At 53.1% G+C, this 12543-nt stretch overlaps 1 protein-coding gene across 1 annotated transcript; it reads right to left on the reverse strand.

Annotated features, from left to right (window-relative positions):
* Positions 1 to 7221: 7221 nt before the first annotated feature.
* On the reverse strand, positions 7222 to 11655 carry LOC103289339 (keratin, type I cytoskeletal 14). Its single transcript, XM_008145198.3, has 8 exons — positions 11026 to 11655; positions 9804 to 9886; positions 9082 to 9238; positions 8756 to 8917; positions 8548 to 8673; positions 8232 to 8452; positions 8089 to 8135; positions 7222 to 7533 (listed from the first exon to the last, which is right to left on the reverse strand). Exons 1-8 carry the CDS (start codon positions 11566 to 11568, stop codon positions 7436 to 7438), a joined length of 1437 nt encoding a protein of 478 aa, XP_008143420.2. The 5' UTR covers positions 11569 to 11655; the 3' UTR covers positions 7222 to 7435.
* Positions 11656 to 12543: the final 888 nt, after the last annotated feature.

Here is a 12543-nt window from a genome sequence, read left to right on the forward strand (position 1 = left end):
GGGCCAGTTACTCCCCTTCTCTGAGCCTCAGTTTCCACATCTGTAAATTAACGCAACAGCATCTACTTCTCATAGTTGTGAGAAATAAACAAGATGACGCCGTACGGAATCTGTCCCTTCCAACCACCATGGCAGTGTCAGGAGGCCCCGTCAGCTTTCCCAGCCCTCCCTCCTCCCCCGTCCCCCCGGCCCCTGTCTCCTCCAGTCCCAGACTGCACTCACCACACCATTCAGCAATTACCAATCTGCTTAACTGCCTCCAGCACTAGATTGTGTGCCCCGGGGAGAAAGAGACCTTGTCTGTTTTGTTCACAATTTTATTTATTTTTTTTTTCTTTTTCAATATATTTTTATTGATTTCAGGGAGGAAGGAAGAAGGAGAGAGAAAGATAGAAACATCAATGATGAGAGAGAATCCACTGATCAGCTGCCTCCTGCACACCCCCAACCTGGGCATGTGCCCTGACCGGGAATCAAACCGTGACCTCCTGGTTCCTAGGTCGATGCTCAACCACTGAGCCACACTGGCCTGGCTTATTTATTTTCAACCCCTGACAGATAAAAGGAACTAATAAATATTAGTTGAATGGATAAACAGATAAAATTAATGATCCGAAGAAGGGATTAAAAGAGATGGAAACCCCAGGTAGATATGTTCATAACCAGGCGAAGTTGAGACGCCCACCCTCACCTTATGTCTCCTCACTGCATCTTTGACGTCACGCTGTACTGCATCTCCTGGGTTTTACTTGTTGTTGCTGGTGGTGGTTTGTTTCCTTGAACTTTCCTGTCAGTATCACGAGAATCCCCTTGGGTAGTCCAAGTAGTTCCAAGTCTAGTGAGAGGAGCAGAGCAGGGAACCGACTTTGTTCCTGTTTGGGCCTGAGATAGGGAGAGAGCGGCAGGGCCCCGGGGCCAAGAGGGCCAGCAGCAGCCTTGACAAGTAGGAGAGACGCCATGGAGAGGGAACTCGGGGAGATCAAAGTGTGAGATTTATGAGTGTTGGAATAATAGATGTTGGAGCCAAAAGGATGTTCAGAGACAGTCCCGCTGTCACTCTCATTCCTCCACACTCCGCGCATTTACCCTTTCTCCCTTTGGCAAACACAGACCCAGGCCTTCTAGGGTGGGAAACCGAGGTCCCAGGAAAGAAGCCACACATGTGAAGTTACCGGTCTTTTTCTCCCTTCTTTGTATATCATTACTTCCCACAAAAGGCATTTCTGACCAGCCTCTGCTGATAGGATTTGCTCATCTCTGGATTCAGTGGGGACTTACTACTCACTGGAGGCCAGAGAGGGCAGGAAGAACTGCAGCTTCGGAGCCAGGCCAACCTGGAGCTGAGTCTTTGCTTGGTCACTGCTGAGCTATGTCACCTCAGACAAGCTACTTACCCTCTCTGCGCTAGAGTTTCTTCATCTCTAAAATGGGCATGATAACCCCTGCTTCATTGGATCAGACTTCCCAGATTGAAATCCTGCTTCTACCCCTTAGAAGCCATGGGATCTTTTTGGCAAGTCATTTTTTTTTTTAAGAATCGTTTATTATTATTGATTTTTAGAGAGAGAGGGGGAGAGGAAAAGGGAAAGAGAGAGGGGAAAAGGGAGAGAGAGAGGTGAGAACGTAACATCAATAGGCTGCCTCTTGCAGGTCCCCTACTGGGATCGAGGCCACAGCCCTGGCATGTGCCCTGACAGGGAATCAAACTGGCAACCTTTCCGTGCATAGGACGATGCCCAACCAACTGAGCCACACTGGCCAGGACTGGCAAGTCATTTAATCCCACTAATCAAGTTTCCTCTTGTAGGAAATAAAAAAGGAACAGCATCAGGAGGTTGCTGTGAGGACCATATAAGGTAACACATGTATAAAGTGCTTAACACAGTGCCTGGCACAGGGGAAGTCCTCAGTAAGGGACTGTCCCCTCCTCCTGTGGACAATTGTTCTTATTCTTGGGCACCCAGGCCTTTGGGAGGGAATTTTCCATCCGATGGCTGTGCCTCCCCAATTTACAAGCCAGGCATGAGCCTCCCAGCTGCCCCTGCAGCTGGAGCACAGACACGTGGCCGGGCTCGCCCAACCATTCTTATACAACCATTATGCATTGCCCAAGCCTGCAAGCTGGCAGCTAACATCCCGAAGGAGGTGCCCCACGGGATCCATTCTGGCAGGAGTGGCCCCAGAGTCACCCGGCTTCTAGAAGCAGCAATGCCAGAGGCTGAGCAGCGGCATCCGGTGGAACGTGCCGCCAAGTCTGTGCCCGCAGATGGTGGCAGGAGTGGGGCTTCCTCTGGCTGCACAGCCTTCAAGCCTCGTTCTCTGGGAGTTCCTCCTGGAGATTCTATGACTTCCCCGACATCCCTGGACAAGCTGGCGTCAGAGAGTGGGCTCTGGTCTTTGCAGGCTAAAACCCCGATTGATACAGGATTTCGTAAAAGAAGGGATTGCAGGCGAGAAGAGACCTAAGAAGTCTCTGCTTGGGTGTCTGTCTTCGTCTTGTAGGGGTATCATAACAAAATACCGCAGACTGGGTGACTAAAACAACATAAATGTCTTGTCTCACGGTTCTGGAGGCTAGAACTCCAAAATCGAGGTGTTGGCAGGTCTGGTTTCTTCTGAGGCCTCTCTCCTTAGCTTGCAGATGGCCACCTTCTTGCTGTGTCCTCCCGTGGTCTTTCTCTCTGGTGTCTCTGTGTGTCCAATTTCCTCTTCTTATAAGGACACCAATCAGATTGAATTAGGGCATTTTGATTTAATCGCCTCTTTAAAAGCTCTTTCTCAAAAAAAAAAGTCACATTCTGAGATACTATGGGTTAAGGCCTCCACATATGGATTTCGGGGGACATGACTCAGCCCATAGCAGCGCCTTAAAGACACTGTAAATTCAGCATGTCCAAAACGGATTCATCTTCCACCCCAACAGCCTCTACTCACAGCCTCGCCATCTTATTGGGTAACAACTTTTCTCATCCAGTTGCTCAGACAAAAGACACGGAGTGCCTGCTGGCATGGGTCAGTGGTTGAGCATCAACCTATGAACCAGGAGATCATGATTCAATTCCCAGTCAGGGCACATGCCCGGGTTGCAGGCTCAGTCCGCAGTGTGGGGTGTGCAGGAGGCAGCTGATCAATGATTCTCTCTCATCATTGATGTTTCTATCTCTCCTTCACTCTTCCTCTAAAAAAAAAAAAAAAAAAGACACAGAGACATCTTGACTCCTCTCTTTCCTTTACACCAACAAGAATCCTGATGGTGCCACCGTTAAGTTATGTCCGGGATCAACCGCCTCAGACCCTCCCCACTCTGAGTGCCGTCATCTGTTGCCTGGATTACCTCCCGCCAGACTGGTCTCTCTGCTTCTACCCTTGCTCCCCAGGCCTCTAACCAAACAGCAGACAGAGAGATCCTTTTAACACATAGCTTAGATGGTGCTGCTTCTCTGCTTGAAGTCCTGTGTGTTAGTTATGTTCGCCAAGGCTAGCTGCTGTAGGCACCTCAAAAACCTCACTGGCTTCCGGGGATAAACGCTTGCACTTGCTCCAGTAGGAACCGGTGTGGTGGTTCCTGGGTGGGCAGGTGTCCTGAAGCCTCCTCTCCAGGCAGTGAACTTGGCATCCAGCTCCTCTCGCCTTTGCCTTCCTGGGGCCCTGAGCTTGCCATGGTGCTTTCAGTGGTTCCCATTTCACTGAGCGTAAAAGCCAAGCTCCTTAGAGGGACCATGAAGCCCAGTGGGATGCAGCCATCCCTTGCCTCTCTGGCCTCTTCTCCCACTACTCATTCCCTCACTCGCTCACTCTGCTCCAGCAACACTGGCCTCCTCACTTGTCTTTGAATATATCAACTATGTTCCCACCTTAGGGCCTTTCCTCACTCAAGCCTTGTGCCTGAGTCATCGCCCATCACATACCTGCCTACCTCCCACACTCTGGCAAGTCGTTGCTGAAATTTCACCTTCTGGATGACCCTGACCTTTGCAACCCTATTAAGGTTGCAATTCTCTCCCCTCCCTCCAAGCCCCATCACAGCACTCCAATCCCCCTCACCCTTCCCTTCTTCTCTTTGCACTTATCACCTTCAAATATATTATGATAATTTATTTGCTCATTACATTTCTTGATTTCCCCTCCCCCTACCTAGAATGTAACCTCCATATAGGCAAGAATCTTTGTCTCTTTTGTTCATTAAATAGCGTTTGGCACAGAAGGAACTTAATACATATTTACCCAATAAAAATTGTTGCATGAATGACATGAGCATCAGAATGGTTATCTGGCCTACATGGGCCTGAAATGAAGGTAGTAAAACTATAACTACTATTAAGATATGAGATTCTGGAAGCCCATGGCACAGCACACAGTGATAAAATGGGGATTGAATAGGTGTTTTTGGTTGTTTTGTTTTGGGTGTTTTTTTTTTCTAGTTTCTTTTAACTGTAGTGGAAGCTTAAAGAAAGAGTAGTATAATCAATAGGTAGGCAGAGCACCAGCAAGATTCTGATTCAGTCAGGATTCAGTTTTAAGTAACAGAAAAAAATCTCCCTTTCTTAACAGAAGGGAATTTGAGACAGACCATTAGCTGCTTATAAAATTACTAGAGGCCCAGTGCACAAAAGTCATGCACGGGTAGGGTCCCTAGGCCTGGCCGGCGATCAGGGCTGATCTGTGGGGTGATCAGCAGGGTGATCAGAAGGTTGCGACCCACAGGTTGAGAACTGCTAGCAGGGTCACCTAAGACCATCGGAAAACACAGATATTTACATTATGATTCATAACAGTAGCAAAATTATAGTTATGAAGTAGCAACGAAAATAATTTTATGGTTGGGGGTCACCACAACATGAGGAACTGTATTAAAGGGTCGCGGCATTAGAAAGGTTGAGAACCACTGCTCCAGACAGTGATGGCAGTCATTCAGAGGAGGAAAAGCTCACCCACCACACCGAAGTCTAAGAAATCTCACGTTACTATATTCCCCTAAACCGGATCTTCCTTGGGGGTGGAAACTTTAATCTGGCACCACCTCCGAGGCAGAGTGATGTCCAGGGATGGTTATGCAGTGTAGAGCATCCTAGGCTCATCCTCAACTATGATCGCTGACATTTTGCTCTCTGTCCAGGCCCATGAGGCCTCCCAATGTGGACTACTCCCCAGATGCCATGCTACACTTGAGCCTGATGCCCAGCTGGGAAAGCTGGTCCCCATGGTCCAGCATCCCTGGGGAGTCACTCAGCCCCTCCTCCAGGGTCTTGTCACTTCCAGGTTCACAAAACCATCCCTTGCCAATCTCTGAGGGAGCTCCTTCAAGCCTCCCTCCTCCTTGATTATCCCTCCATACATCCAAAACTCTAGTCATGCACTATGGAGCGGCCCACCCTCACCCAGATCAACGCTTCTTGGTGCCAAAACTCAGGTGAAAGGATATCCAGGAGTTAAAGGACACGAAGCAGACCTCTCTTTCCTGGAGTGAAGATGAGGGGTCACCAATCTCACTTCATTCCTTTTCCTAATAACGCGCCCTCTTGGGTGACCATTTAGAGAGCACTGACTATGTGCCAACCACAATGCTAAAATCGTTGCCTGCATGAGATCATCTCATCCTTCATCAGCCTTATATACTGAGGGTTTTATTCCCCATTTTTCAAAAGAGGATTTTGCCCAAACTCCTCTAGGCTAGTCAGTGTAGGAGCCAGGACTCCAACCCAGGATGTCTGATTCCAACACTCGGGCTTTTAGCCACTTTGCCCTCAAAGACTACATCTTTCTTTCTTTTTTCAAAGTTAATCCTCACCTGAGGATATTTTTCCATTAATTTTTAGAAAGATTGGTCGGAAGGGAAGGTGGGAGGAGAGAAAGAGAGAGGGGAAGAGAGAGGAAGTGGTGGGGGGAGAGAAACATCAATGTGAGAGAGATACATCAATTGGTTGCCTCTCATATAATCCCTGACTGGGGATAGAATTTGCAACCCAGGGAGAACTTGGAATCGAACCTGTGACCCTTCAGTGAACTGGCCAGTGTTCTAACCACTGAGACCCACCGGCCAGGGCTACATCTTTATCTTTCTTTAGCCCCTGTCCCACCCTTGGCTCTCCCTAGAAGCCTCCCTCATGCAACTCTTTCCTAGCTCAGGGCAGTGAGCCCTACCCACCTCTGGAATCTCCGCTATGCACTCAGGTCTTCCCCTCCCGCCCGCCCTCTCCCCCCCCCCCCGCCCCCATCCTTCTCCAGCATCCCCAAAAGAGGAGAAGACACTGCCACCAGGGGAGGCCTCCATAACCCTGGCTCTTAATGTGTATTTACTCCTTGGATTCCCATATCAACACCAAGAAGCAGAGTGCATGCTGCCTGGATAAGTGGGGAAACTGAGGCTCTCCAAGATCACAGAGCTCATGCAGAACAGAGCCAGGGTTAGAAACCAGTGAGTCTGTTCCCAACGCCTCTAAAAAGGGCCTTATCATGGACAGAGAGTCACCAAGCCCAAGAGGGAGCTGACCTGGAACTGCTCACACAGCGGTGCCCTGAGCTTGCACTGAGCCAGGCACTGTGTTAGTGGCCTCACAGGCCTTCTTCCCGAAAATCCTCACCACAAGCCCACATGGAAGGCACTGCCATTATGCTCACTTTTCATACGTAGAAACTGACGCTTGATGATAACCAACTTGCTCTATGTCAACTAAGAACAGTCAGGATTCAGGCCCAGCTCTGGAGGCAAGAGCAGGTGGATGGAGAGAAACAAAGTTCTCGGGAAGGCATATGGTTCTTATTAAATTTACAGACTTATATTGAAGAGCTTTAGGGACACAAGAAACCTCATGAATTGTATGCAAATGTGTGTATGCTTATTGGGGGGGGGGGGCGAGCATGAAAAGAGATTTATAGCTTCAATATATTCTCAAAGAAATCCCTAATGGCAATCCCTAGCACAGTGCCTGATACACCAAAGATACTCAATAGTATTTGGAGAATGAATGGACAAACGAATGAATGAATGAGTGACTGAACGAATGCATGTGCCCTAGGAGACACCACACATGACCTGGTACACACTTCCATCTGTATCTTTGGAGATGATGAAAGCCATGCCGGGACCTGAGCCCAATCCTCTCCCAGGCCCTTTCTCCCAGTCCCAGAGGCTTCAGCCAGGTGCTAGGATGAGCTCCAAAGAGATGCTTCCCCCGCTTTCTCCCACCTCCACTACTGACAATGACCAGGCAGAGGCGGGAGTTGTGCAACTCAGATAACAAAGCTTTATTGAATGCCAGGAGGGGGCAAGGGTGAGGCAGGGCTCAGGTGTGAAGTGCTTGTGTGTGTGTGAGGGGGGGGCAGGGGGGAGGGTGGGGGCGGTGTTGCTGGAGAGGGGAATCCCTCAATGAGATCTGTGTCCACACAGTAGGGGGTGGGGGGCATGCTTCCTAGGCCTGAGCAATGCTGAGCAGCCTTAGTTCTTGGTGCGAAGGACCTGCTCGTGGGTGGACACCACCTTGCCATCGTGCACGTCCACGACCTTGGTGCGGATCTGGCGACTGGAAGAGGACACTGGGGAATGGGGTAGAGAAGGCGTTAGCAGCGGTGAATAGGCAATGAAGCAATCAGAAGTGGGGAGGCCAAGTTGTTGAGAGGAATCAAATGAGCTGCCTCCCTGCTGTCCTGTCTCCTGATTCTCTCTTCCTTCACTGCTCCTGAACTAGCACTGATACGATCAGCGCATTTTATTTTTCAGATTAGGGCTTCCAAAGGTTAGGAGTAAAGTCTGTGTCCTCAGACCAGAGCCTCCTAAGAACTCAGACAGGACTGGTTCAGTCCAGATTGACCCAAATAGACACCTATTGGCCCAGGACAGACAGAGCCCTGTAGGGCCCTGTCCATGGTGCTGACCCCTAGGACCATGTGGTCTGCCATAGACGCTGGGTCACAAAAGTAAAACGTGGAAGCCACCAGCTCTTAGCCCTAAGGAGGCTTTAGATTATGGTTTATAAGGGATACTTGGTGAGAAAACTCTAGCTCAACCCCCCAAGAAGCCCATATCCAACACCCTAGGCCTTCTAGGAGACTAGGGCTGGTCCTGAGGCTTGATGAGGAGGAAAGTCTTACCATCTCTGGATGAATGAGAGCCAGAGGAGAACTGGGAGGAGGAGAGGCTGTGAAGACAGAAAGGGGCAAGATCATTAAACACATTGGGGGTGCAGTGAATGAATCATGAAGGGGTGGACCAGGAGGGAGGACAGGGTACTCACTGGGCATCCTCGCCCTCCAGCAGGCGGCGGTAGGTGGCGATCTCCTGCTCCAGCCGGGTCTTCACGTCCAGCAGGATCTTGTACTCCTGGTTCTGTTGCTCCATGTCGCAGCGCAGCTGGGCCAGCTGCTCCTCCACACTGCCGATCATCTCCTGGATCTGGGCCAGCTGCATGCAGTAGCGGCCTTTGGTCTCCTCCAGGCTGTTCTCCAGGGATGCTTTCTGTAAGGGAGGGAAAGAGGATCAAGGATCATTGAGTCGGTCCATCTCTCTTCCTCCTAGATCTGGGCCCGCCCCAGGCCTGGCCGCGCCCCTACCATGCTGAGCTGGGACTGCAGCTCGATCTCCAGGTTCTGCACGGTGCGCCGGAGCTCGGAGATCTCGCTCTTGCTGCTCTGCACCAGCTCGCTGTTGGTGGCCACCTCGCGGTTCAGCTCCTCGGTCTGCAGAAAAGAAAACGTTATTCACCCTGGAAGTTCCTGGGAGGCAGGTATCCTGGGTCCCCTGCACTCGAATGGCACCCACCTTGCTGAAGAACCAGTCCTCGGCGTCCTTGCGGTTCTTCTCCGCTATCTTCTCGTACTGGTCGCGCATCTCGTTCAGGATGCGGCTCAGGTCCACGCCGGGGGCGGCGTCCATCTCCACGTTGACGTCTCCACCCACCTGGCCTCGCATGGAGTTCATCTCCTGCACAACCAAAGAACAGTCCACAGTGGGAGCCTCCCTCTGGCAGCCGATTGGGGTTCCCCAGTCAGAGGCGTTCCTGGCCTGAACATTGCCCTCCACCGACTCAATTCCCTCCCTTCCCTCCCTGCTAATCGTCTAAGCTGGCTTTTCCATTGAGCTCTCACCTCCTCGTGGTTCTTCCTCAGGTAGGCCAGCTCCTCCTTCAGGCTCTCGATCTGCATCTCCAGGTCGGCTCTGGCCAGGGTCAGCTCGTCCAGCACCCGGCGCAGGCCGTTGGTGTCGGCCTCCACGCTCATGCGCAGGTTCAGCTCCGTCTCGTACCTGGAATGACCCGAGAGAAAAGGAATGAGACAGCTATCCTGACCACACTGAAGGCTTTATTCTCTTCACCCCACAGCTTCTTCCCATAGTTGGCGCCCTGTGGGTGGTTTAGGGTGCCAATCTCGAAAAGGGCATGGTTGGACACAGTACCCATTGATTGCTCAGATGCTCATTCCTGGGGTGGGGTGACAGGGAATAGGGCAGTTTATCATGGTACAGGATTCAGGGAAGGGAGATACTTCTAGCTTCAGTCAACGATAGCACACACAAGAACTCCAAATATGACTGCCTCCTAAACGTCAGGGGCGCGTGGGGAAGTGGGGAGTGCCTCTCCATAAAACTGACTCTCAAACCTGGCTGTGGGTCAGAATCACTCAGGTAGCCTGTTAAAATAATTGAATCAGAACTCCAAGGGTGGGGCCCCCAAACCTTCTATTTTTATGAGCATCCTAACGGGTTTTCACATGGCCAGCCTGGCGCTCACCAGCTCTGTTCAGGCAACACTGCTCCAAAAATGCCCCACCCTAGGGAGACTGGCCATACTGGGCCACCACTGCCAACTCACTTGGTGCGGAAGTCATCCGCGGCCAGGCGGGCGTTGTCAATCTGCAGGAGGACATTAGCATTGTCCACGGTGGCCGTGAGGATCTGCAAGGGAAAGGGCACAGGTCATTGGTCAAATGGACATCACTAGCCAGGCTTCACTGCAGCCAGCAGCCGGCCTTTGCTTTCACGCACCTCCCCCCACCCCCTCCGCCGCCCCCAAGCCTTCGCGGCAGCAGCCTGAAGGGTAACCGCTGGGAGTCCAGCTTTGACCCAGGGCTTTGCTGACTCATGGTCAGCAGCGGGGGTGGAAAGTTCCCTGGCCTTGAGTTCTGATCCTGGTTTTACCACTGACTTGTTGCCAAACCTAAACCGGTTCTCAGGGCTTCCGGTTCCCATTCTACAGGTGAGACCCAGTTCTCAGTCTGAATTCTCTCTGCAAAGCCAGCCCTGCCAGACCCTGCGGGCACATGCATTCCTTTCCCAGCTCACAGAGCAAGGGCCACAGGGAGAGCACAGAGAATCAGAAAAGAGGAAGCAGAAGACAAAGATCAGTTGAACCCTGATTGGCTGGCGTTCCCTCCCTCGCCGTCTTATTTCCCTAATCCACGAAAGGCATCAGCAAGACACCAAGGGAAGCAGGGTCAGCAGGAAGGGCTCCTGGGGTGGGGTGGGAGCACGGAGCAGGGGCCCGGAGTCAGATGCCACAAGCCCCCCAAGCTCCTTCCTGCAAAGGGCACGTAAGGTCAGCTGCCACTGATGGTCCCTGCGGGTTTCCGAGCTCTCCTGGCTGTGGGGTGGGGCCGGCGGGTGCCAGGGCTCATGGGCGGCAGCCGCCACAGCCCAGACTAATGAGCTAATGAGCGGTTTGGGCGTCTAACCGGGTCCCGTTACAGTCTTGCTCCTCCCCTGTGCTAGAGAGCAGGTAGCTCTAGCCTCGGCTCTGCCGTTAACACGTGCTGTGCCCTTGGGCAGGTCACAGCACCAGTCAACTACAGCTTCCTCCTCGGTCTTATATAAGGGTAAGAATTCATGGTCTCGCATGATCTGAGGATCCGGGTTTCAGGAGGGCACGAGCCAGGCAGGGGAAGGGAAGCCGTTTTCCCACTGACCAGCTCTGTGGGGCATCCGGGGCCAGAGTGAGGCATCTGTCCCAGGAGCCTAAAGGTGCCCGTGGCCTGAGGCATCTATTGCTCTAGAGTCAGGGAGCTGCAATGGCACCTCCAGCTGCCTGGCCCACCCACCTTGTTCCTGAGGTCCTCGATGGTCTTGAAGTAGGGGCTGTAGTCCTTGACCTCACTGGGCCGCTGCCTCTGGTACCAGTCCCGGATCTTGACCTCCAGGTCGGCGTTGGCCTCCTCCAGGGCGCGCACCTTGTCCAGGTAGGAGGCCAGGCGGTCGTTGAGGTTCTGCATGGTCACCTTCTCACTACCCACCACGAGTCCATCACCACCGCCAATGCCAGCACCTATGCCACCACCGAGGCCACCACCGAAGCCACCACCGAAGCCACCACCGAAGCCACCAAAGCCACCACCGAAGCTACCAAGGCCTCCACCAAGGCCTCCACCAAAGCTGCTGCCGCTGCTGAAGCCACCGCCATAGCCGCCTCCCAGCCCGTAGCCCCCACCGGAGGAGAAGCGGGAGGAGGACATGCCCCCGAAGGCGCTGGAGGCCCGGCAGGACCCTCCGGCCAGGACGGAGGACATGCGGCTGGAGCCACCGCCAATGCCACAGGAGCCCTTCATGGAGCCGGAGGAGGAGAACTGGCGGCTGCAGGTGGTCATGGTGCCGAGGAGGGAGGTGAGTGAGTGAGCGAGCGAGTGAGTCGGCGGAGAGAAGAGAGAGGTGCTCAGGTACGTGGGAGAAGGAAGCAGGTGCTTTATAGTCCTGAGTAGGGGGCGGGCCTGGCATTTTCCATCCCCCTTGGCTTTCATCACCCACAGGCCAGGCAACTCCCAGCCAGCTCCCTCCTCTCCTCTGCCTTGTCATGTCTATCATTTTTTACTGGAAACTCATTGTTTGGGGTGCTTTGGGTTTCTTGTCCCGCCAGGCATGATTCACAGGAGAAGGTGTGGGCCTGCAGGCTACACTTTCCCATCGGGCCCTGGGAGCCGGGGCTCTCGGGACCCTGCATGCTGGGCTCAGTCCGGTGGCGGGAGCAGGGCCTCTGCACCATAAACCTGGTGACCTGTTCGTTCCCCACTAACTATGCGAGACTCAGATATTCCTCTTTGAGGAAGCCCACAACGCAAGGCGGCACCGGCCTCGAGGGACACCAGCACAGCAGGTCATATCACACCCAGAGGCGCCCTCAGCATTGCCATCTGTAGAAAGAGACGAGGAAGTCTGGGGCCCTCCCGGGTCTGACCTCAGGGCTGTGCCAAGGAGCCTGTCACATCCCTGAACCATGCCCAGACGGTCAGGTGGCTCAGGCTTCCACCCGGACACCCCCTTTAAAGGGAAATCCAGGCAGCTCTCCCCAGCCCTGAGCAAAGACCGTGAGACCCTCCACAGGCCTGCGGTGCGGGGGGGGGGGTGGGGGGGGGTGGAGGAGAGGGAAGGAGGAGAGGGGAGTCCAAGGTGCTAGCTGCTCAGTCTGGCCAGAGGCAGGGGCGTCACAGGCACAGCCAGACACATCAGGAAAGAGCACACAGCCGATGAGTCCTGGTCCTGCCATTTGCTCCTGTGCCACCCAGGATCTGACACTTCTTTGGGCCTCAGTTTGCTCATCTGTAAATTGGAAGCAAACACCATCCACC

Source organism: Eptesicus fuscus, chromosome 20 (genome assembly GCF_027574615.1).
Source record: "Eptesicus fuscus isolate TK198812 chromosome 20, DD_ASM_mEF_20220401, whole genome shotgun sequence".
NCBI classification, from domain to species: domain Eukaryota; kingdom Metazoa; phylum Chordata; class Mammalia; order Chiroptera; family Vespertilionidae; genus Eptesicus; species Eptesicus fuscus.